Source organism: Diceros bicornis, chromosome 31, assembly GCF_020826845.1.
Source record: "Diceros bicornis minor isolate mBicDic1 chromosome 31, mDicBic1.mat.cur, whole genome shotgun sequence".
Taxonomy (NCBI): domain Eukaryota; kingdom Metazoa; phylum Chordata; class Mammalia; order Perissodactyla; family Rhinocerotidae; genus Diceros; species Diceros bicornis.
The window spans coordinates 23,338,596-23,362,147 of NC_080770.1; the positions used below are offsets into that span (position 1 = coordinate 23,338,596).

Here is a 23,552-nt window from a genome sequence, read left to right on the forward strand (position 1 = left end):
TGGTTATTTCCGTGCTATTTATCTCGTTACAGTCATCAGCTGTGTAACCTTGGGAATGTTATTTTGTGTACCTGAATTTCCTAATACGTAAAACCAAGATAATACTAACATCCCACCTCACAGTATTATAAGAATTAAATGAGATAACACATGTCATGCGCTTAGAAGAGTGCCTAGCACATAGCAAGTATTTATTAACTATTAGCTATTGCCGTCATCATCAGTCTACTCATTTACTGACTATCCCTCAGTAAACCCCTAGGTCCATGAGAGTAATTACCTTATTTGTCTTGTTCACCACTATACCTCCATTGCCTACTACATACATAGGCACATAGTAGGTGCTCAAAAATAATACTGAATGAATAAATTCATGAATGAATGCTGTCTTATATTCTCATATATCCTTAAAATAAATCTCCATCAATGAAGGTAACCTGTGTACTTGCAACCAAAACCGTCATCATGAAAACTTCCCCAAGAAGCTAAAATCATCATTTAAAAAAAACAAAAGCAAGACACTTGATCATAAGAAAGAGCCCTCCTGGGCCCACCGACCAAGACCACAGAGTATCATTCTTTTCTATATTAGTACATGGAGGTCAAGCTCCCTGATGCCACAGTGTTGTAACTATCAATTTAGCCTGTGAAGAATGGTTCCCAATTCTGATAGGAGTTCTCAGATTTCAGCCTGTTTTTCTCTCATCATTATTTTCCAGTGTCTTAAAAAACGACATCTCTCATTTTATCTTTACCACGAGAACCTGGTCACACTCTGCTGTGGTTTCTAAGTTACAGCTACTGTGGCCTCATTTTCTTGGATGTACTTCTTCAGAGGTCCTGACCTGGTGCCGACACTTGGTCTATTCTTAGAGGGGCACCTCTAAAGTTAATTCCTTTTACCTTTCACGGGTTGAAAGACAACATTCAGAGGTAGAGGTTGCATACAACATAAAAGAAAATCCTTTGGGATTTAGTATCCTTCTTTCAAGAGTGTCCAGAGGAATATGATCCAAAGAGCTCACAGTCGTGTAGACATACATGCACAGAACAGCTCAGCTACTCATGTTTTACAGCTTAACCAGATTTGCTGGAACAATCATGGATTTGTTGAAAAACACCAACAACCAAGGAGTGACAGCACAGGTGAAAGGGCAAGCAGATCCACAGGAGAAAAGCAGCAGGAAAGCCTTCCAAAAACAATTCTGAAGAGTACTTTTATCACTGTTTAAAAGTAAATCATCCATCATTAAAGGTATGAAAATCTCAAGGTATGAACCTGATACTGAGAGATGGACGTGTACAGTTAACATATTTAAAAAAAAAATCATGTTTCCTATTGCTTAGGGACAACTCCAGTTGTATCCCCACAAAAGGCCACTACTAAACGCTTAAATGGCAATGTCTGAGGTCAAGGCTATGTGATAAACTTGGTGAAATGTAGTTCATAAGGGAAATTTCAAGGAATTTAGAAATTATAGTTAGAAGAGACCTCAAAATATTATCAAGTTAGGCCTCCAGCAACATTAAGCAGTATAGTGACTCGGAGCCAGTAGAGAACAGTGAGTGGCATTTGTAACGCTGCAGACGAGGCTTGATTCCTAACTCTGACATGGATTAGCTTGTGAACGTAAAGAAGCTACCTTAACCTTTCTGAGCCTCAGTTTCCTCATCTATAAAATAGAGATAATAATAGTACCTACACTGCAAAGAATTATAGTGGCTGAGATACAGTATGATTTTAATAAAATATTGCTTATTACAACATATAATTATTATATTATTATTAGCTTGTAATAAGACTTTATTATACACATTTCACGGATGAGGCAACCGAAGCCCAGAAACTTTCAGAAATTTGCCCAATATTATAGAGCGAGGACTTATAAAAATAAGGAGTTCTTCTTCTTCCTAGAGCAGTGCTCTTTTCATTTCATTATACTTCTATGAATCAATATAAAACCGAGGCTTGAGAGGCCGGCTCCGTGGCTTAGCGGTTAAGTGCGCGCGCTCCGCTGCTGGCGGCCCAGGGTTCGGATCCTGGGCGTGCACCGACGCACTGCTTCTCCGGCCATGCTGAGGCCGCGTCCCACATACAGCAACTAGAAGGATGTGCAGCTATGACATACAACTATCTACTGGGGCTTTGGGGGAAAAAATAGATAAATAAAGTTAAAAAAAAAAATTTAAAACCGAGGCTTGAGAAAGAAGGATTTTCACTAGATAAATAAAATTCGCACTCAAAGTAAAATCAGGAGCTTCTACCGTTCAGGTCTCATTGTCTGCCAAATGCTACTTCCCATTCCATCATAAATCCACGTCTTTCAAATCTTTTTTTTTAAAGGATTTTTGAGCTTTGATGTTAGTTCACTTCTCAAAATAACTTGCCTTAGAGTTATAGAAGTATCAGGTACGTGCCACTCACACACATTATGTAATTTTTAGTTTCCTGAGGACAAGAAACAGCTCACTTGGCAACTAGATTTCTATTAGCACTGTGAAAAATCTTAAGATTTTTTCCAACAGTGTATTGGTAGATAAAAGCTACAGTCAATGGCATTCTGAAACAGTTATAAGCCTTACTATTGGCTTTCTAGTGTTCCGTATCAGTTACATGGACCAGTGGGGTTCACTTTTGGAGTGCTACATACATGGTATACAGCCTCTTAAATGGCAGAATATACAGCTTTATCAAAAAGAATCAACAAAAAAGAGAGAAAAAACAAGAGACAGTCCTTATTAGTAACAAGATCAAGAATAAAAGTAGATAGTATGCAGTAACTTAAAATATAGATACAGTTGTAGATTCAACAAACATTTACCTAACATCTATTATACGCTAAGCATCATGCCAGGCACTGAGAATACAAAGATGAAGAAGAAATAATGCCTATCTTCAAGTAACCAGTATAAGGAAAAGACTTATAAAGGAGATGGGGGGGGGGGCGGGGTAGAGTAAAATGAAACAAGCCAGGAAGAAGCACTGCCCCCAGAAGAATCATATTTCACTTGGCAAGGAGCCTCAAGAGTGCTGGTACAGATTAAATGGCCTAGAAACTTGACCCCTGGGCTTGTCGGTAGTGTAAAAGCAAGCAAGGATATTCAGTCTCAGTCTTTATTCCCTGCTCACCTCAACTGCTTCAGTTCATACCACGAGAACAAGTAAGATTCCTTTCTGTACTTCATCCTCCTTTAGAAGACTGGGAGAAGGGACCAGCTCTGCTCCTGCAAAGCTTGTTTTTCCTAGGAACTTGAAATTCTGATCCATAATAAATCTAAATTTCGTTTGCAAGACCTATAGCTCAGCAAAAGAGCTAGGGAGAGTCAAAAATTCCCCTAATAGCAACCCAAGTTTAGGCCATTAGAATAGCTGTCTGATCTCCAAGGAACCTGTGGAGAATAGAAAGGAAAAAATCTGTTTTCAAGGAAGGTAGAACTGAGTTCATGATCGACCTTAAATAGAAGCCTGTAAGAGGCTATTCTTCTTTTCTTAGAATGCTCCCAATAAATCAGAAAAAAAAAGGAAAGAGAATCTAAATGATTATATAAATATGTGATGGCATTTTGGTAATAAAAATAATGTTTTGTATTTCTTTAGCACATCCTTTCATGAAGACCAAGGCATTTTAAACTGATTATCTCAGCCTAAAAACAGTTCTGTGATATTAAAAAAGTAGCAATCATTTACCCACTCCAAGCATACTTTACAAAGAAGCACGATCCTTCAAAGATATAATCTATGAAAGATGTCCTGTCTCTAGAAATAATCTTAAATCATTAAGTGACTGACACAGCATCCTGCAGAAAGAAAACTGCAGAGGAACATCATCCTAAGCATTTCCATTAGAAAAGTCAGCCATGAAAAACACAGGCTAAAGGAACACTGACTAGAGGAAATCAGAGTGAATATTCTGAATAATGGAGAAAGTTAAAAATTATAAGAGAGACCTAAAGAAACAGATCTAACAGATCAAACAAGCATTTGTTGAGCTTCTGTAGTCATGACCATTCATGAGACTTATCACTGGACAAAACTAGCTCCACCAAAGGCATGTTCTAAAACACGTTTGGGCAGCCCTTAACCAACTACTAAAACTGAGCATTCACTGACACTATGTAATCAGCGCTGTCCTGCTTTATTTTTCATGTACCCTGCCTGCTTCCAAGTGCCTCCTCTGCGTTCGCCCCATTGGCAAAGCACTCACATACTTACTATTCAGTGAAGAACCTGGCAATGCCATATTGGCTAATATCTTCCTTGTTCTCTAGCAGCTGGCACACTGCATCCTCCATGTATGTGAGGACATGTCGCTGGGCTGCAGGAAAAAAAAGCAAGAGAGAAAGACAAAGTGAGAGAGAGACAAAAGAGTCCCCCCAAGCCCAGTAGGAGGCCATGAAAGTCAAAGTGTTGGCTCTGCCCTAGGAAGTGGACTGGAATAAGCAAATCAAACTTGCCTGCCCTAAGTGAGCTATGGTCTCAAAGGGTAGAATGGGAGATGAGGTAGAACATGACCTACTGCCATCTGATTGGCTGTTAGTATTAATATCAACCCTTCACTCTTCATTTCAGTGATGAGGGTGAGTAGCTTTAGCACCATTTAGCAGATCCACCTGAAAATTCTTTTCTTCCCACCTCTTTCCACCCTCTTTCACTTCTGCATTTCTCAGAGACTTATTCCAGGGAGTAATGATTCCATGCTTGGTGTGTGGATGATCTGACTGCAAAGAAAACTCAATTCTTTAATAAAAGTCACTGAAAAAGTTTAAGGACCATGAAAATTTTAGTAATGGTGTTACAAGGTATTAACCTTGGTAAATAATAAGACCATAAAATCTGTGTGGCTTATCAGAAATCATGTTTTCTGCATTTGTTGTGACTGGTAAATGTGTGAATTAATTATAGGCTTATAATAAAGGGTATGAGTATTAGAATTAGACAGACCTGGGTTTGAATTGGAGCTCTGTCTTGGGTAGCTTAATCTTGCATAGTTATTTAATCTTCACCTGTTTTCTTCTTTGTCAAGTGTGGAAAGAAACATAATTTAACTCTTCCTCAAAATATGGTCAATCAACTTTTTTGTGTGTGTGTGTGAGGAAGATTGGCTCTGAGCTAACATCTGTGCCGATCTTCCTTTATTTTGTATGTGGGACGCTGCCACAGCATGGCTTGATGAACAGTGTGTAGAGGTCTGCACCTGGGATCCGAACCGCAAACCACGGGGCCACTGAAGCAGAGTGTGCGAATTTAACCACTATGCCACCAGGCTGGCCCTTCAACTTCTTGATCTGAATCACCTGAGACACCCTGTTAAAATGCAGATTTATAATCTGGCACCATCCCAGACGTAGTAACTTTACATTTCTAACCAGAGCCCAGTAATTTTTAACAAGTATCCTTGGTGCTTCTTATGTACCCTGAAGTTTAAGAACCACTGGTTAAGAACTTGGGCTTTGGAGTTGAGAGAGAACTGAGTTCCATTTTCAGCCATACTAATTCCTAGCTGAGTGACCTTGAGCACACTACTCTCCAAGCCTATTTCCCCACTGTAAAATGTGGCTAATACTATTACTATTTGTAATAATAATACTATTAATACTTACATCATAGGCTTATGAGAATTAAATAAGATAATGCATATAAAATATTACAGTGCCTGGTTTACTTGATAATATATTTTCTTAAAAGCCCATCTCAAAGGGCTCTTGGGGTTTTACTTCAGTAAACAACATAGGCTAGGACTTCTAATACAGCAGATGCTCAACTAATGCTTGTTCTCCTTCCCTGAATTTTGTCTTTAGGTATAACAAGGGTATCCTGGCATAGAAACATCCAATTCAGTGTTTCCATTTACCATCCAAAAATTAAACAAAACAAACAAAAAAACCCCCACTTTCTTCTGGAGCAGTGAGAACAAAAAACCCAAAAGTAATGAATATCCTGCCAAAAAGCAATTCCATGAAGTTGCTACCAAGATGGACATTTGCCTCTTTCATCCCTCAGGAAAATATGGAGGAATTACCTAAAATTTATAAAAATGCATACTTCAAAAAACTATTCCTGAAGTCTTGGTAGTCTAGTGAAATTTATAAAGCAAATATGTTTATCTACCCAAGCTGTACGCAAGAGAGTCTTCATTTGACAATGGTGACCTAGGGTTTTACCATGTTTGCACCAGCCTCAAGCCCAGATGAATGACATGTTCACATTCCGTGACTTATTCTATCGATATAAGTGGCTCCCAAAGCTAATAGCTATCAACCACTGCAAACATTCTCCAGGCCCCTACTCCCCCAAAAGATGTGAAAACAGAATCAGTGCTTCATCAACAGTTCATCCAGCTGGAAAAGTATTTCTCTAAGAAATGGCCAAAACTGCGAGTGAAGTTGTGAGATAATAAATGCCAATTTCTGGCATTAATTGTTTTACAATTAAGTATATATTAAATTGGGAAGAAAAATGGCCAAACTAACATTAAAATCAGCTATATTTTCACCTCTGTATCCTCCTTTTCCTTCTTCCACCCACTTATCCTGATCTTACAAAAAGATTCTTTCCTTGAGCTATATGGGCTATTGTGACTTAGATCTACCTAAGGCTAGTACAGGATTGGGTTTTGTTTTTTTGGGTTTTTTTTTTTGATGGTAGAAATCAAAGAGCTCTACTTAGAAGCAAAGGCTGCTGCTTCTCCTCCCTAGCTTCAGGGACTAAAAGTCAAAGCCCTTTAAGGGAGAAATGTTTTCAGAGCAGTTAGAATCAAAGTACTTTTGTCCTACTCAAAAAAAAAAAGGAGGAATTTTCTGGAAAACAGACTTTGCACCAAAAAAGGGGGGTAGGAGGAAGAGAAAGAAAATAAAGGACTATACCTGTTTAACATTAATCTACCAATCAGATGTTTCGAGTTTAATATTACATATAATAATGATAACAATAACAGCCACCAATTCAGAGCACCTGTGCAACTTATTGAATAACAGTGTGCCAGATACTGCACTAATGTTTTACATGCATTATTTTATTTAGTCTTCACAACAATTCTATGATAGGCATTTTGATTACTTCCATTTTACAAATGGGAGAACTGAGATTTATGGAATTAAAGTAACCTGCTCAAGATCACACAGTTAGTAAGAAGAGAAGCCAAGACTCAAGTTTTAGAAGTAAACATGATCTTTATTTTACACAAAGCACAAAGGACACGTCTCTGGGCTGCAACATGGGGTTGCATCAGTGGTGTATGCTGATAGTAAAATCATCTGAGAGATGTGGTCCATTTGTGTCTATGTGAATTCATATGCGCGCACATGTCTGTGTGTGTGTATCCTGTCCCCACCTGCATAGGTGTGCCTGCCAATCAGCATTTGTGTGAAGTTAGAACTTGTCCCCATATTTCAAAGTTTCTTACAAAGAACCACCCCACCACAAGGTATTCACCCCACCCATTCCTAGTTCACAAAGCGGAAACAGAAAGCCCTGGTGTTCTTTTTATCTGTGGGTGAAGGAAGGAGCTAAGAGCCAGCAGAAGCAGGGAAAAGTTCCTCCCTGCAGAGAATTTCACATAAGCCAAGTGGGAAGAGCTCTCTCTAATTGCTGCTCCCTGGTGGTTTCCTTCACCTGCAGCTCTTATCAGTCCAATGTGGTTAAGTGTACCACCCGACCCTGGAAAATCCTTGCAGTTTATCAAACTTCAATGAGACAGAAGTTCAAAGCTCTTGCCTGGCAATAAAACGTGGAGAGTGTCGTTTTATATATATTTTTTAATGCAAAGGAATAGGCTTTAATTTATGTGAATGATTAAAGAATAAAAACTGCACACCTGCACCCCCTGAGGGCCAAGATATCTGGGCACCTTAGTTGTCCTCCTGGAAAAGGAAAAACATTCAGATTGGCTTTCCCTCTTCTGCTTTGCCATGATTCCACAACAAGGCCAGGATTAAGTTTTCTAACATGTACCAATAAGGTCCATGTGAGGCTCTATTGTTCTGAAATCCACACTAAGGCCCAAGTGTCCATGTCTTGCTCAGATAGCATTGCTGCCTGAGATAAGCACATATAACTTCAACATGCCGCACTGAAAAATCTAAGTGAAATATAAGTATACACAGTATGATCTTTATATGAACCTCGCAAGTGAAGGCAATTATGGACCAGAAACTTCTTGGTTCTGTTGAATCACCTCCTGCTCATCACTTAATCTCTTTATATCACAGTCACCTCTGCTATAAAATGAGTATGATACTAAGAATGAGATGTCTAATAATAAACTACTTCTTTAGAAAACATCTGATATATAACAAAAGGTAACATATTAATGATTTTATTATTATTGCTACATACTGATTCTACAGATTAAAACGACATAGCAATTTATTGCAATGGTTAAGAACATGGGCTCTGGAGTCAGGCTGACCTGGATTTGCTTTCTAGCTCTGGCACTTATTAACTGTGTGACTTATGCAAGTTACCTGATCTCTCTACCCTTTTCTGTAAAACTGGGGAACAGTACCTACTACCTGAAGTTGTAGTGAGGATTAAATAAAATAATGTATGTAATAATCTTAGCATAGTGCTTGGCACATAGTATGTGTGCAATAAATATTTCCTATTATTTTTATTATTGTTGTTATAATTACAGTTACTATGTCCCCCTCCCAGACATTGCAAAACTTACAAGACAATAGAGTTTCAACACTAATGAACACCGAGAGACCAACCTACTATAGCCCCCTACTCACTTATTTAAAGTTCTGCTCATCCAACTAAGGATGTTTACAGATTATCTTCAAGGATTCCTGGGCTATATAAAACCCTACACATATAATAATACACATAATCATATACCCATTTCAGCTATAGCCTTTAAACTTGCGGGAAGCATTCACTTATTAACTGCTAATTACTCAGGAGGTTTAATTTATATGGGGAAAGTCCAAAACTATTTCTTTTTACTCTCTTCTCAAGCATAAATACCATCAAAGTATTAGCTGTTTGTTTTGCAATTAAATGATAAGAGGCCCCACTTGGAAATTTTTGCTTTAGGGCCTAGAATTTCCACCTACATTAGTTAGACCACTCATTTTATTATTATTATTAATACAGAGTAGCTATACTAGAATAAACAAGTCTCACTAGAAAAATATTCACATGATTACTATATGTGATATTAATAGATACACATGAGAACAATAGCAGTGTAAGTAAAAAGCAGAGTATATGCATATATTCAACTTTATTTATTTTTTATTTGATTTTATTTTTGTGAGGAAGATCAGCCCTGAGCTAACATCCATGCTAATCCTCCTCTTTTTGCTGAGGAAGACCGGCTCTGAGCTAACATCTATTGCCAATCCTCCTCCTTTTTTTTTTTTCCCCAAAGCCCCAGTAGATAGTTGTATGTCATAGTTGCACATCCTTCTAGTTGCTGTATGTGGGACGCAGCCTCAGCATGGCCGGACAAGCGGTGCGACGGTGAGCGCCCGGGATCCGAACCCGGGCCGCCAGTAGCGGAGCACGTGCATTTAACCGCTAAGCCACGGGGCCGTCCCCTCAACTTTAAATCTGACCTTTTTCCTCCCTTGCCTTTTGTTACACATTTTGGTCTTTGAAGCCTCTTGAGATTCAGATGCTGGCTGGCACAAATACATGTTGAATTAAATTAAGACTGCTCTCTGAGACATGAGAAGTAACTTTGCTAACCAACAACCTGTCATGTAAATTGTTTAGAAGCTTCAAGTTCAATATCATTTATAAATCACTAACATGATACAGTATTTGATCTTGTGAAGTACAAATAGATAGCCTAACGGTTTAAAAAGTTAATAGACCTCTAAAATTAATTATTTACATTCTCCATCCTTACTGGTATGTCCTGATCCAGAGATACAGTATGCTCTGGTGAAATATTTTATCACCTATACAAGACCATCTTTGATCTTAGACCACACTAGACCAATTTCCTTTGACCAAAGGAGATGGGGAAATGAAGAAAACTAGCACGTTCAATTCTTACACAACATAATGAGGTAAGTAATAGACTTTTTTCAAGCTCAGAGAGGTTAAGACCCTGCTCAAAGTCTTAATAAATGGCTGAGCTAGGATTCAAACTTAGATTGACTCCAAAGCCTATTCCCTTCCAATACCATCCACTACCTCTCAAAAACAAAAACAAAATAAGAAAAATCCCAAAAGCCATAATGTGCCCCATTTTACACATTGTATTGTATTATCCAGAAATTGCTGGCTGTCTATTGTTAACACCAGAAAAGAAGCTTAAATTGGTAAACCAGAGAGTTAAAGTATTGGCATGATCTTTATAAATTTTAAAAAATGTTTATTTCTAATTACACATGTAATTATTTTTAAAGATTCAAACAATCCAGAAAAAGTTAAAAACCAATCCCAACTCCCACTGATAACAGCTGTTATCAGTTTGGTATACACACTTTAAGAAATATAGAAATACACAGTTTGTGAGCTTAGTTTTGTTTTGTTTTTAAGTAAATGACACACACTTTTCTATACCTCGCTTTTTTCACTCAACCATGTCTGGAGATGTTTTATTAAACAGTATGGAAACAATTCACATTTCAATATTTCTCAATGGTAAATATTTCTCTGTTGATAAATATTTAGATTGTTTCTGTAATTTCACTATAGCAAACTGTGCTGTGTTGAACATTCTTGTACATGTGTCCCTGTGCATATGTGCAAGAGTTTTTCTAAGGTAGACGCCTCAAAATGGAACTGGCATATCACAGGATGCACACATCTTCACGTTTACTGGATACAGACGATCGCTTTACAAAGGATTATTCCAATTTACACTCCTCCCAGCTGTAAAAATATGGTTTCACTATCTTTGGTCTAAGTCTTTGTAATTTTGACAATTTAACAGTTATAAAATAGCTTCTCACTGTTGTTTTAATTTTAGTTTTCTTAATTACAAATAAAGTTAAGCATATTTTCATGTTTATTTGTATCTCTTCTTCTGTAAATAATCTGCTAGTATCCTTTGCCCATTTTCCTCTCTGGTTGTCTTTTTTCTTTTTCTTGATTTGTAGTTTTTTCTAATTCTATATATGTTGCACATATATACATCTACCTTATGGCTTTTCTTTTAACTTGTTTGTGGTGTCTTTCATTGTACAGAAATTTTAAATGTTGATAGAGTCAAAAGTATTTATCTGTGGCTTTTGTAAGAGCTTTCTGTCTTGTTCAAACAGGCCTTCTCTACTCCAAGTGAATAAACCTATCATCCTATATTTTGTCCTGGTATGACCTTTAGTTTAAGCTAATTATATCCCTTACCATAATTATGAGTTCACAATTAATACAGTGAGTGTAATACAAAAAGAAATTTAAAACTTGCAGTGGAGAAAAATAAAGTAAAAGTGTTAACCCAAAACCAGGCCTCTCTAAACACTAACTAGCTCTGAATATAAAACAGCTGTGCGTCAAGTTTAACTCTGGGCCCCAGAAAAAATTGTAAATGCATCACACCTTGCAGATCAACATCCTGAGAAACATCCTTGATACAAATGCAGGAGGCCTCTCTCCTTTAATAGCTCTTGATCATTACAGGGTTTGCTTAATGGTAGTTACATCTATAAATAGATTAATAATGACAGCTAACATTTATTAAGCTCTCTGTGCAAGACAGTATTCTAAGCATTTTATGGTTATTAATTCATTTAATCCTCACAACAATCCTATGAGATGGGTACTTTTATTTTATCACTATAGATAAAAAAAGAAAGACTCACACGTGTAATTTACCTAAATGTTAGGGTGGTAAGCAGCAGAGACAGGATTTGAATCCAGGCGTTTGGTCTGCACTGCACTATATGGCAGGCCTTAAAGAGCTATGTGGCATGACATGTTTCAAGTGGAATTTTCTAAGAACAAATTTACAAATTAAGGAAAGACCTTTTATATTAATAGTTAATTATAAAACAGACAAAGCTAATACACTGCATTTGGGCATCCAAACTACCAGAGTTCTGCTATACAGCTAGTGAAACTCAAATACTAAACGACACTCAAGGGGCAAACAAAGCATTACACATATGTTAACATCACCTGTGACAACCAGAAAACAAAAGGTGACTAAAGATCTTTATGTAAAGCAGAGGACCAAAAACTAAAGTCTACTTCCCTCAACCAATAGAGGTAATGAATAGTTAACAGCTGTGCAAAGCTGCGTGCCTTGACATTCAAATAGTCTCTAGTCAACCATTAATCCCTCCCTCTTCCCTTCTCCTTCCTAAAACTGGTGATTTTTTATATTTTTGGGATGTCAATTAAAGCTAAGTACTTAAATCCTATTGCTTCAGTATTTCCAGCCCAAATCCAATAATACAGAATTAGTAGGTCAGAGTCTTGTAATTTCAAGTGTCAGAAGCTACAGAAATCTTTTTTTTTTTTTCCAGGAGGCTTTTACAGAGGTCCAAACTTAAAGCACTCAGCTACCTGACTATAACAAAATGTACTGCCTGAATGTCAGAGAAATCTAAAGCAGCACTTAAGTTTCCCACAGTTACAATCTATGGGACACATGAAGAACCCAAGTAATAACTGTCATGACAACAGCTTTGCAAAAAGAGTTACTCATAGAGCAGTACAGTTATCAAATCAACTCCATAACATTCACAAAACTATTTTCCAGAAAGCACCCCAGGTTAAAAAAAAAACCTATATGGTCACGCACTACATAACGTTTCAGTCACTGATGGATTGCATATATAACGGTGGTCCCATAAGATTATAATGGAGCTGAAAAATTCCTACAGCCTAGTGACATCATAGCTGTTGTAATGTCACACAGCTGAAGAAGAGGCAGAGAAAAGGAAACTGCAGGAGAAGAAAGAGAACAACCCCCAAGAAAATTCAGTGACAGGTTTAGCAGAAGCTTTTGCAGACCTCAACCAGCTCCTTAAAATGTTTGAAAACATGGATCCCAAAACCAAAAGGTTTTCATTAATAGAGAGGAATGTTCATGGGGCATTATCTCTTATGCGCAAACCTATGACGAAAAAAAGAAACAAACCAAGCAAACCACCATGGACATATTTCTGAAAAGAGTGACCCCTCCTCAAGAAGAGCCCCCGGCAGGTCCTTCAGCAGGTATTCCAGGAGAAGGCATTGTTATCATAGGAGATGACAGCTCTATGTGTGTTAGTGTCCTTGAAGACCTCCCAACAGGACAAGATGTGGAGGTGGAAGACAATTATATTGATGATCCTGACCTTGTGTACGCCTAGGCTAATGTGTGTTTGTGTCTTCATTTTTAACAAAAGAAGTTTAAAAAGTAAAAACAAATTAAAAATTTTTTAAATAGAAAACTCACTAAGTATAAACACTGTAGTGTTTATAAAGTCTATGGTAGTGTACAGCAATGTCGTAGGCCTTCACGTTCACGCACCACTCGCTCGGTGACTCACCCAGAGCAACTTTCAGTCCTGCAAGCTCCATTAATGCTAAGTGCCCTATACAGGTGTACCATTTTTAATCTTTTATATCATATTTTTACTGTATCTTTTCTATGTTTAGATATACAAATACTTACCATTGTGTTACAATTGCCTACAGCATTCAGTATAGTAACATGCTGTACAGGTTTGTAGCCTAGAAGCAATAGGTTATACCATCTAGGTTCGTGTAAGTACACTCGATGATGTTCCCACAATGACAAAATCGCCTAATGACGCATTTCTTGAATGTATCCCCATCGCTAACTGACTCATGACTGTAAACTGGCAAACATGGAATAAATCATGTGCCACTCATAATGGAAGTATTGAAGTTATACGGTGAAAATTAATTATGCTATATAATCATCAAAGGTTGCGCCTTTGGCGCAAACTATGCATTTACAGATTATCAGTAATTATATTCAGTAATATGCAATTTAACTGTGAATATACAGATTAACGATATTAATGCAACAAGATACTAATGCAATAACTTATCAATTACTTGGCATTTTACATCCAAACTATTTCATAAAAATTAGTCAGCAATCACAACAACTCACATAACAGTAACAGGATCTCATTTAATCTAACGGTGGAAAGATACAGAAGAGTTCTAATTTGAGGCAGCTGAAAACTCACGGGCTTAGAATTTCCAATCCTCTCTCTTCTGGTTGATACTGCTTCTGTATGAAGGTGGAGATTCTTTTTCAAATGAGAGTCTCACATGTCAAATCCCCGCTCAGAACTATGTCTACAGCCTGCTGATGGGATATGGCTGTAATAATGCTCAATAATCCCTCTGAGTTTCTATTTTTGTAATGAAAGTAAAGGATGCTATTGTAGATATTTATAGATGCCCCAGAGGCCTAGGCCAAAGTGCACAAAAGCCATATGGGGTGAATGACTGGAACATGGGCTAGACATGTCTAGCAGAGGCGACACAGCAAGGCTCTAGTTTAGTTTACACAAAAAACTCATGCCAACACTTAACATATCATCTAAATTAATGGTGTAAAACACCAAAATACGCTATCAAAATATATTTTGGATCCATTTTACCAGATAACATAATTTTTGACTTATCAATCTTAGGAATGTTGCCACGTCCAAGCCTATCTTTCCTGCCAGGCCCAACTCTATTGCCACATGCTTCACGAAGCTTTCCCTGATTCTCTCCCAGCCAGAAGCAGTCTTCCTTTTCTTGAAGTCCCTAAACACCGATTTTAAATATTTCCAATGGCACTTTCTACCTTGATATATAGTTATTTCTGTTATACATGTGTTATTTTCTTTGTTAGACTTCCCACTCTTAAAGACAGATAGGTACGGTGACTGGTTTATCTTTTATCCCCTTTAACACTCAGGACCATTCGGTGTCTTCCACATACCAGTCATTCAAATATTTACTGGGTGAATACATAGACCGCATCACTATTTATACACTGTGGTGCTATTCTTTATTCAACTCAATCATTTCAGGACTGTGCCTCCCAGGTGGGAAACACTAAGTACCAAAACACATTCTGTTACAACATTAGGGTTCTTACAGGAAGCCACTTTTCTCCTGTTCTCAACCCCTCTTTCTGTTGCCTTTTTACTGTTCCTTCTCTCTGTTCCAATGAGAAAGCACTTGTTCCTTCTATTGTTACTAAGAGCCTCATTATGTTCAACGTAAAGTGAAAAAACGCATTCAATGCAATTACCAGTTCCTCACAAATTTGGGGGCTACTTGTCATTTCGACATCCAAGACCTGAATAAAAGAAAGTCCAAATTCCTTTCACTCCTAAGAACTATTTTCTTTTTCTCTTTTTAGACAAAATTGAAGCACACAGCACAGGAAGCAGTCCTCAGTAAGCCACCGTTCATAAACAGCTTTGCTGAAAGCGTAACAAAGGTTCTGTTGTGCTCTTGCATGGAAGGGCCAGTAAGCAGCAGGGGCAGATGAACTCTCTAAGAAACAAAGGTTCTGTCTTCATGCAAATGTTTGCATTAATGAAAAATGAAGAAAAAGATATAGAAAATGCAGGCTAGCTGGACATAATAGGTCTCTAAACGACAGGGTTTTCACATTTTTCAGGGGGAGTCAGCAGGTCTTTTAAAAACTTTGTTTCTGAACATTTCACAGACATCACAAGAAAGACATGCAAATAACAGAAGCAAATCAGAGGACATCCTGCTGCTCTGCTGGCGCCTCCCTCATCCATGCCTGGTTTGTCATTTTCTGTTAACCCTAGTGCTGGCTGCTGTTCTGTTGAGGAATGGAGTTCCTAGCCCATGTGGCAGTACATGTCCAGCCAGCTGGCCCCTGCACTGATGACATTACAATGCAAGCCATGTACTACCACTCAGGGACACGTGCTGCCAGGCAACAAGTCCACTGGGTGATTTCCACACACCCGGCTTACAGATCTGCATGGGAAAGAACCTCTAAAGTAACCACTTAATAAGATGTGATCTTCTTGAGTGGGAGCATCACTGAGTAGTTCTCTGAAGATGGACTTATTCATGACCAGTCTTTCAAAGTGAAATACACAATAAGGGCTTAAAATAAACATAGAAAATTAAAAATCTCGGGAGGGGAGAGGTTTACCAAACACCTACTATGTGCTATGTGCCCAATCCGTGTTTTCTCATTTAATCTCCTCAACCACCATTGAAGGCAGATACTTATTATCCCTATTTTACAGCTGAGGAAATTGAGGCTTAGGGAGGTTATTAACTTACCCAAGGGCACAGAGCTAATACCGGCAAGCCAAGACTCAAAACTGTCTGGTGGCAAATTCCTCTCCATTCTATTTTCTTACCCCTTACTTCTCTGTGTCTTTCGTGATAAACCTAGCTTACTCTGAAAATATCACAATGACTGTATTCATCCACCACAGGAACACCGAAGTGTCACTCTTTCTCCATTTTAATAATTTGGAGTCTTTATGATTCTTTTTTTCTTTTTTTTTTTGTGAGGAAGATCAGCCCTGTGCTAACATCTGCCAATCCTCCTCTTTTTTTTTTTTGCTGAGGAAGACTGGCCCTGGGCTAACATCTGTGGCCATCTTCCTCCACTTTATTTATTTATTTTTTTTGAGGAAGATTGGCCCTGAGCTAACATCTGCCAATCCTCCTCTTTTTGCTGAGGAAGACTGGCCCTGGGCTAACATCCATGCCCATCTTCCTCCGCTTTTTTATATGGGACGCCGCCACAGCATGGCTTGACAAGCAATGTGGCGGTGTGCGCCCAGGATCCAAACCAGCGAACCCCGGGCCGCCACAGCGGAGCGTGTGCACTTAACCGCTTGCGCCACCAGGCTGGTCCCTATCGTTCCTTTTTTTTTGCTGGGAAAGATTTGCCCTCAGCTAACATCTGTTGCCAATCTTCCTCTTTCTTTTTTCCTCCCCAAAGCCCCAGTATGTAGTTGTATATTCTAGTTGTAAGTCCTTCTAGCTCTTCTATGTGAGCCACCGCCACAGCACGGCTACTGACAGAGGAGTGGTGTGCTTCCACGACCAGGAATTGAACCCAGGCCACCAAAGTGGAATGTGCCAAACTTTAACCACTGGGCCATCAGGGCTGGCTCTATCATTCATTTTTAAGAGTAAGTGGCTTTTTTGGTGAGGTCATGATAAGAATCTAAAGCTGCAAATGCTTTCTCACAGAAAAATGTATATAATTTAATGTTGTGTATAATTTTAGAGCATTCAAGAACTTCCTAAGGCTCATCTATCGCTCTCCTGAGAGTTCATGGCCTACATGTTAAAAAAAAAAAACAAATCAGAACCTACATCTCTCTTCCCAGGAGTACATGGTTGGTTTTCTTTCACAGTGATGACCCATCAAATCCCCTGACCTGAAAACTCCTGGCCCTCCTCAATTTCCACTGAATACACTCTATTCCTCTTCACCAGGACTTGAAAATACTATATCCTCCCACAGATTGTCCCATTGGCCTCTCTTGGTTGTACTTCACTTGGAACCAGTAGCCAGGCACTTCATTACTATTCTCACCACTACTCCTGAATTACAAAAGCTTAAGAAGTAGAAGAACTTTAAGATCATATATCAATTCCCACCAATTTACATATAAAGAAATTGAAGTCTTTGCTCATTCTTTTCACTCTTGATTCAGTGATGGAAAGTTCTTGGGCCCGCTCAAATGCAGCCCTAAAGTTCTCCATATTTCCATCTATAACCACATTGCCAAATTTTTTCTTTGTACAAAGCAAGCAAAATAAATCATGACAATTGAATTATTTTCAAATATTTTTTCATATTCTCTAAATGGACCTAACTTTTTAAATGGAATAGTCAAATGATATTATCCAGGCATCTTTTATCCTACTGACAGTCCATTCATGTCTCTGGTGCCAATCAGATTCCAGGAACAATTATAATTAAATTCTTTTTTGTCCTGTAATAAATAAGAATAATAAAGAAAGTGTTAACTTTCTTTAATATAACAGTTGGCTGGACGATAATCTAAGTACTAATAACCAGATTACTGAATTATGCTGAGCCCTTAATTTGGAGACAACCAGAGAGGCAAATTATTACCTGCCTTTATGATAAAAGGCAGAAAAAGAGTATTCTAGAAAAAATAAAGAAGGTTATTTCAGAAAAGAAAAATGACAAAGCTCAACAGTATTGAAAACTTGGAGAACCAAAACATAATCATATCATATGGATTTAAAAGAGCTGGTTGAATAAAATAAAAGCAGTTGTCTAAAGGCACAGGAGGAGGGGGAAAGGGGTAAATTAGGACCGGGTGTGAACAGTTCCTCTCAATGTATGCCTTATCATACATTACTATATATTTTTTGAACCTATGAATGTGTTACCTAGTCAAAGTATATATATAACATATAAGTAATATATATATTAATACTGTGTATGTACACACATATTTTTAAAAGATTACGGGTTGAGACAATGTGGATTCTTACAAGTGATATAGTAGTATTAATAAAGCATTTATACAATGAGACTTAGATTTCTTCAGAGATGAGAAAAAGCTAAAGTAAAAGGAACTAAAGACATTTATAGATAAGAGGGTTCAAAATTAAATCAATATACCCCTTGTCTTTTCTAGGGTTTTTCCTTTCTCATTTTTCTTTCCTTTTTTGTCTTCTTTTTTTTCATGTGAGGAAGATTAACCCTAAGCTAACATCTGATGCCAATCCTCTTCTTTTTTTTGCTGAGGAAGATTGGCCTTGGGCTAACATCCGTGCCCATCTTCCTCTACTTTATACGGGATGCCACCACAGCATGGCTTGCCAAGCGGGGCATCGGTGTGTGCCCAGGATCTGAACCCGCGAACCCCAGGCTGCCGAAGAGAGTGTGCGCACTTAACCACTACGCCACCAGGCTGGCCCCTCCTTTTTTGTCTTCTTAATATTATATTTTTCAAAGTTTAATAGAGTACTTTGTTTTGACATTATAAATATTTCTTTATACTACAAACATTGCCGAGTATAAAAATATGTCCATAGAATTTTTAGTTTTCCCTGCCCAAATCACTTTGCTGTCTCCCTATGGAGATATATCATCCACTTCAATTCCTTCCCTAATTCCCCCAATCTCCAGTGACCTCCTTTTTTTCCTGAACTCCTATCACTTATTACATAGCACTTGATTGCATGCTGACTTAAAGGGTTCCCCTTATTTCATCTGTTAGTGTCCTCGACAAAATTACAGTACAACCAAAGACATTCCTTGATTTGTTTAATAATTATTTAATGCCTAAGCATGGTCCTTGCCCTTGAGGAGCTTACCATCTACTGGAGAAGCAGACATACAAATTAACAATAAAAATATAGTATAATAATTGTTATAGATGACGTGTGTAAAAAGTGTAAAGAGAAAAAGTACCTATGTCCGCCTGGGAGAAAGAGTTTCAATGAAGGAGGAGCATTTAAGCTGAGAAAGGATGTGAGAATTTGCCAGGTGAACAAGTGGAGGGAGGATATTCAATACAGACATATCAGCACGTGCAGAAGCATGAAGAAAAGCACAGTCGATCTGGAAAGCTAAAAATCGGTCAGTATTGCTAAGAGATAAGGCCGGACAACATTATCATCATAAAGGGTCTTATTAGGAGCACAGATTTTGGGAAACCACTGAAAGATCTTGAGCAAGAGTGACAATCAGATCACTATTTCTGAAAGATCACTGGCAGCACTGTGGAAGGACTGGAGGGAGGAAGATTAGAGGTACAGATACAACTAAAGCAGTTGTTGCAATAGTCCAGGCCAAAGATAAAAAAGGCCTGAATTAGGGAAGGAGCACTGGGAATAACAGATCAAAACAAGAGAGGGACAATCAATGGAAGTTGGTAATTGATTGGATATGAGAGGTAAAGGATGGGAGGGAATTTAGGACGACTTCTGGGTTCCTTTCTTTGGCATTTGGAAATATGATCGCTCCATTCACTAAGACCAAAAACAGGAGGAAGAGTCTATATTACATGCCTTATGTATCTTTTACAGTACCAAGCCTAGTGCTGAGCATACACATAGTCAACTCATTCTTTTGGCCAACTGGCTGTCTTGAAAAAAGACCAGAGCCTTTAGCTTAATGACTTCAACTGGTCACTCTCCTAAAGCTGAGATTAATCACCAAGCATTGACACCAGGAAAGAATTCCTGGACACAGGATTACTGAAGTGGACTAATTTAACCAGGAAAAAAAATGAAACAGGCAGTGCATATGTGAAGGTGAGGGGTGTGTGTGTGTGTGTGTGTGTGTGTGCATGTGTTGGGGACGGGAGTTTACAACAGAAAAAAATCTATCTATTTATATAATGCTGCAGCAATGACTGCTAGTTGCCAACCCCAGCAACCTCTTCCTCCTTAGAAACATACTCCAACTTTTACCCAGGCTCATAGCCATTGACATAAAGATCATATTTCTCAGCTTCTTTTGCAGCTAGACTTTAGTCATGTGATTAAGCTATAAAATATACGCACAATATTGTGTGGGTCTTCTAGAAAGTACTTAAATAGAAATGATTCAGCTGAAAGATGTCCCTTATTTCCCTAGAGGATAATATAGAGAACTCCTTCAGTCCTCATGGATCATGAGGTAAAAGATGGAATCTACGGTTAGGATGTTGGAGCAAAAAGACAGAAGCCTGAGTCCCTGACTACATCTCGTGGACTGCCTATCTTCCAACTTCTTTTCCACAAAAGAGAAATACTCTTCTAACTTGTTTAAGCCATGTTATTTTAGGTTTTTCTGTTGTTATCCAGACAAACCTAATATTAACATAAAGCATCTATACATTTTGCCAAAAGTATAAATGAAGGGATCAAACTAATGTACCCATCAGAATGTTCATTGGTCTGTTCCTCGATCTAGGTTAGTGCATGCTAGGATAGGATAGAGTATTTCCAGACACCATCCTAGTATCTGAAGAGATGGACCGTTATCTTCAATGCTTACCATTGTTGTAAACAGGGTAAAGTGTTAATGACTTTCATAACTTGAACAATAACATTTGTAATGCCCCTAAAAGTGTACTAAATACTTTCACAAACATTATCTCATTGACCTTGCAACCAACCTAGGAGTCAGATAAGGCTGGGACTTTCCCATTTTATAAATGAGGAAATTGCCCAAGGTCATACAGCTTGTAAGCGGTAGGGCAAAAACCTGAATTTAATATCATAAGTGTAAATATTTTCCACTGAATCACAGAATTAGGATAATTCTTAGAGAAACTTACAACGTTTAAAATGACCATGATTAATACTAACTAACTGATATAAACATAAATATCACGATTGCAAAACAGACCACAAATGTCTTGGTATTTCACAGAACTTACATAAAGACTTTTTAAAATTAATTTTTCCACTTACTGAGGAAACATTCTGTTCAATTTTAGAATTCATGACAGCACCATTTCCTCTTCAGATCCTGCATTTTGCACTAGAGAGGAAAGTGAACAACCGAGGGGCAGCACATGAGGTAAGAGGTAGAAACAGGAAGAAGAATTTCTCTCTAACGGCCACTTCCCTTTGGACAACCTAGTGAGGATGCTATCCAGTTCTACCTGTTGGTGGTATAAGACACTGCTGCAATTGCTTCCAGAAATCTCTCTTCAGAAAATTTATACTGCTCAAATAATCCGACTCATCAAGGAAAGGTGAACTGACCTTCAGTCCAACTCTTCAACAGTGAATTGATCCCAGCCCTGCATTGCCATCCGGTAGACAGGCACCCAGGCTCCACAACCTAAGCAAGGGGGTCTCATTATATGAGACCTGGTTTCTAATCCTTGTCCTATAGATGGCTCCTTGGGACACTATGCAAGGTATTTAACTCCCCAACTTAATTTCCTCATTAGATTACTGGGGAGGACAATTTATTCTCTAGAACTATTTGGAAGCCTGATTCAACATAAGTGAACATTTTGCTTTTACAACATTTAATGTAAATAGATACAAAGAAAGGAATTACTACATTCTCTTCTACTTCTCTGAATTTATACTTTGTCTTTCCAAAACAAAATGAGCCAGCAGAAAACCCTATTCATGGAACGGAAACCTTATTAACCATCTATTTAAGGAAAATGTTAAACTGAGGAGGAGAATTTGAATGGTGCTGGAGGGAGAAGAAAAAGACCAAAGCAACGTTACTTTCACTTTTATTTCTTCGGATTATAAAAGCACAGAGCTGATAGCAGTCTTATTAGGTCATCTAGTTTAACACTTTTTTTTAAATTAGAAGATCAATATTGTTATCACATATTAAAACATTACTTAAAAATAGAAATCCTTTGGGCCAGCACCCTAGTGGTTAAGTTCGGCATGCTCCACTTTAGCAGCCCGGGTTAGGTTCCCGGGCACGGACCTACACCATTTGTCTGTCGGTGGCCGTACCGTGGTGGCGGCCCACATACAAAAAGAGGAAGATTGGCAGTGGAGGCTAGCTCAGGGCGAATCTTTCTCAGCAAAAAAAAAAAAAAAGAAGAAGAAGAAGAAGAAGAAGAATTCCTTTATCTTAAAACAGCAAGAATTGACATATTTCTGTGGTCCCTTCTCATCTTCATCAATGTATACATAGGTTTATATTGGAGTTCTATTTTTTAAAAAACTTTCATACCTACATGGTTTTTCACATATATATAAAGTCTTCTTAGGAATTAATATAATGATAGTGATATAATATTCTGCTGTATTAACCTACCTCAGTTTGCTTCTGGACTATTTCCAGTTTTTTATTAAAAATAATGTGGCTATAAACATTTTTACAAAAACTACTTTCTCTTTTGAGTTACTTCCTTAGCATATGTTCCCAGAAGCAGGGCTTTAGGATCAAAAGATATGCTCATTTTTATGGCTCTTGTTATGTATTGCCAAACTGCTCTCCACAAAGACTTCAAGAAAAGGAAACCAATTTCTTTGCAGACATCCCAAGATAAAGCTTTTTGTTTTAACAAACTCAAAAGGGCCTTAATTTGCAAAGCTTAAATTACTGGTGAACCTAACTATTTAGTTACCTTCCGTCTTATATGGACTGCAAGATTTACTTGTAAAAGCAACACACGAATGTAACAGAATAATACAGAAGGGTAAAAAGTAAAAAGTAAGCCTTCGTCACTTGTAAGCTCTCAATTCAATTTCCCAGAGTATTCACTCTTAACAGATTGCTCTACATCCTTCCAGAACTTTTTCTGTGTGATCATACATATTTGCAACATTCATTAACTTGTTTTTTTTACAAAAATATAGTCACATTGCAAGAAACAAAGGAAATGCAAAAGAACCAGAAAATAAGTGACAAAACAGCAACATTCAGCCCTCATATTTCAATAATTACCCTAAATGTAAATGGATTGAACTCTCCAATCAAAAGATACAGAGTGGCAGGATGGATTAAAAAGCAAGACCCAACAATATGCTGCCTTCAGGAAACACATCTTAGCACTAAAGACAAGCACAGGCTCAGAGTGAAAGGATGGAAGACAATACTCCAAGCTAATGGCAAACAAAAGAAAGCAGGTGTTGCCATACTCATATCAGACAAAGTAGACTTCAAGATAAAACAGGTTAAGAAAGACAAAGAAGGGAAATATATAATGATAAA

General features: G+C 37.9%; 1 protein-coding gene across 2 annotated transcripts in view; it reads right to left on the minus strand.

Annotated features, from left to right (window-relative positions):
• The window catches only part of CSTPP1 (centriolar satellite-associated tubulin polyglutamylase complex regulator 1), a 186,810-nt gene that overhangs the window by 133,179 nt on the left and 30,079 nt on the right, over positions 1 to 23,552 (minus strand). For both annotated transcript variants that reach the window (XM_058527013.1, XM_058527012.1), the window contains exon 2: positions 4,214 to 4,316. In XM_058527013.1, the coding sequence (XP_058382996.1) occupies positions 4,214 to 4,316 (103 nt within the window). The remainder of the gene's footprint in view (positions 1 to 4,213; positions 4,317 to 23,552) is intronic.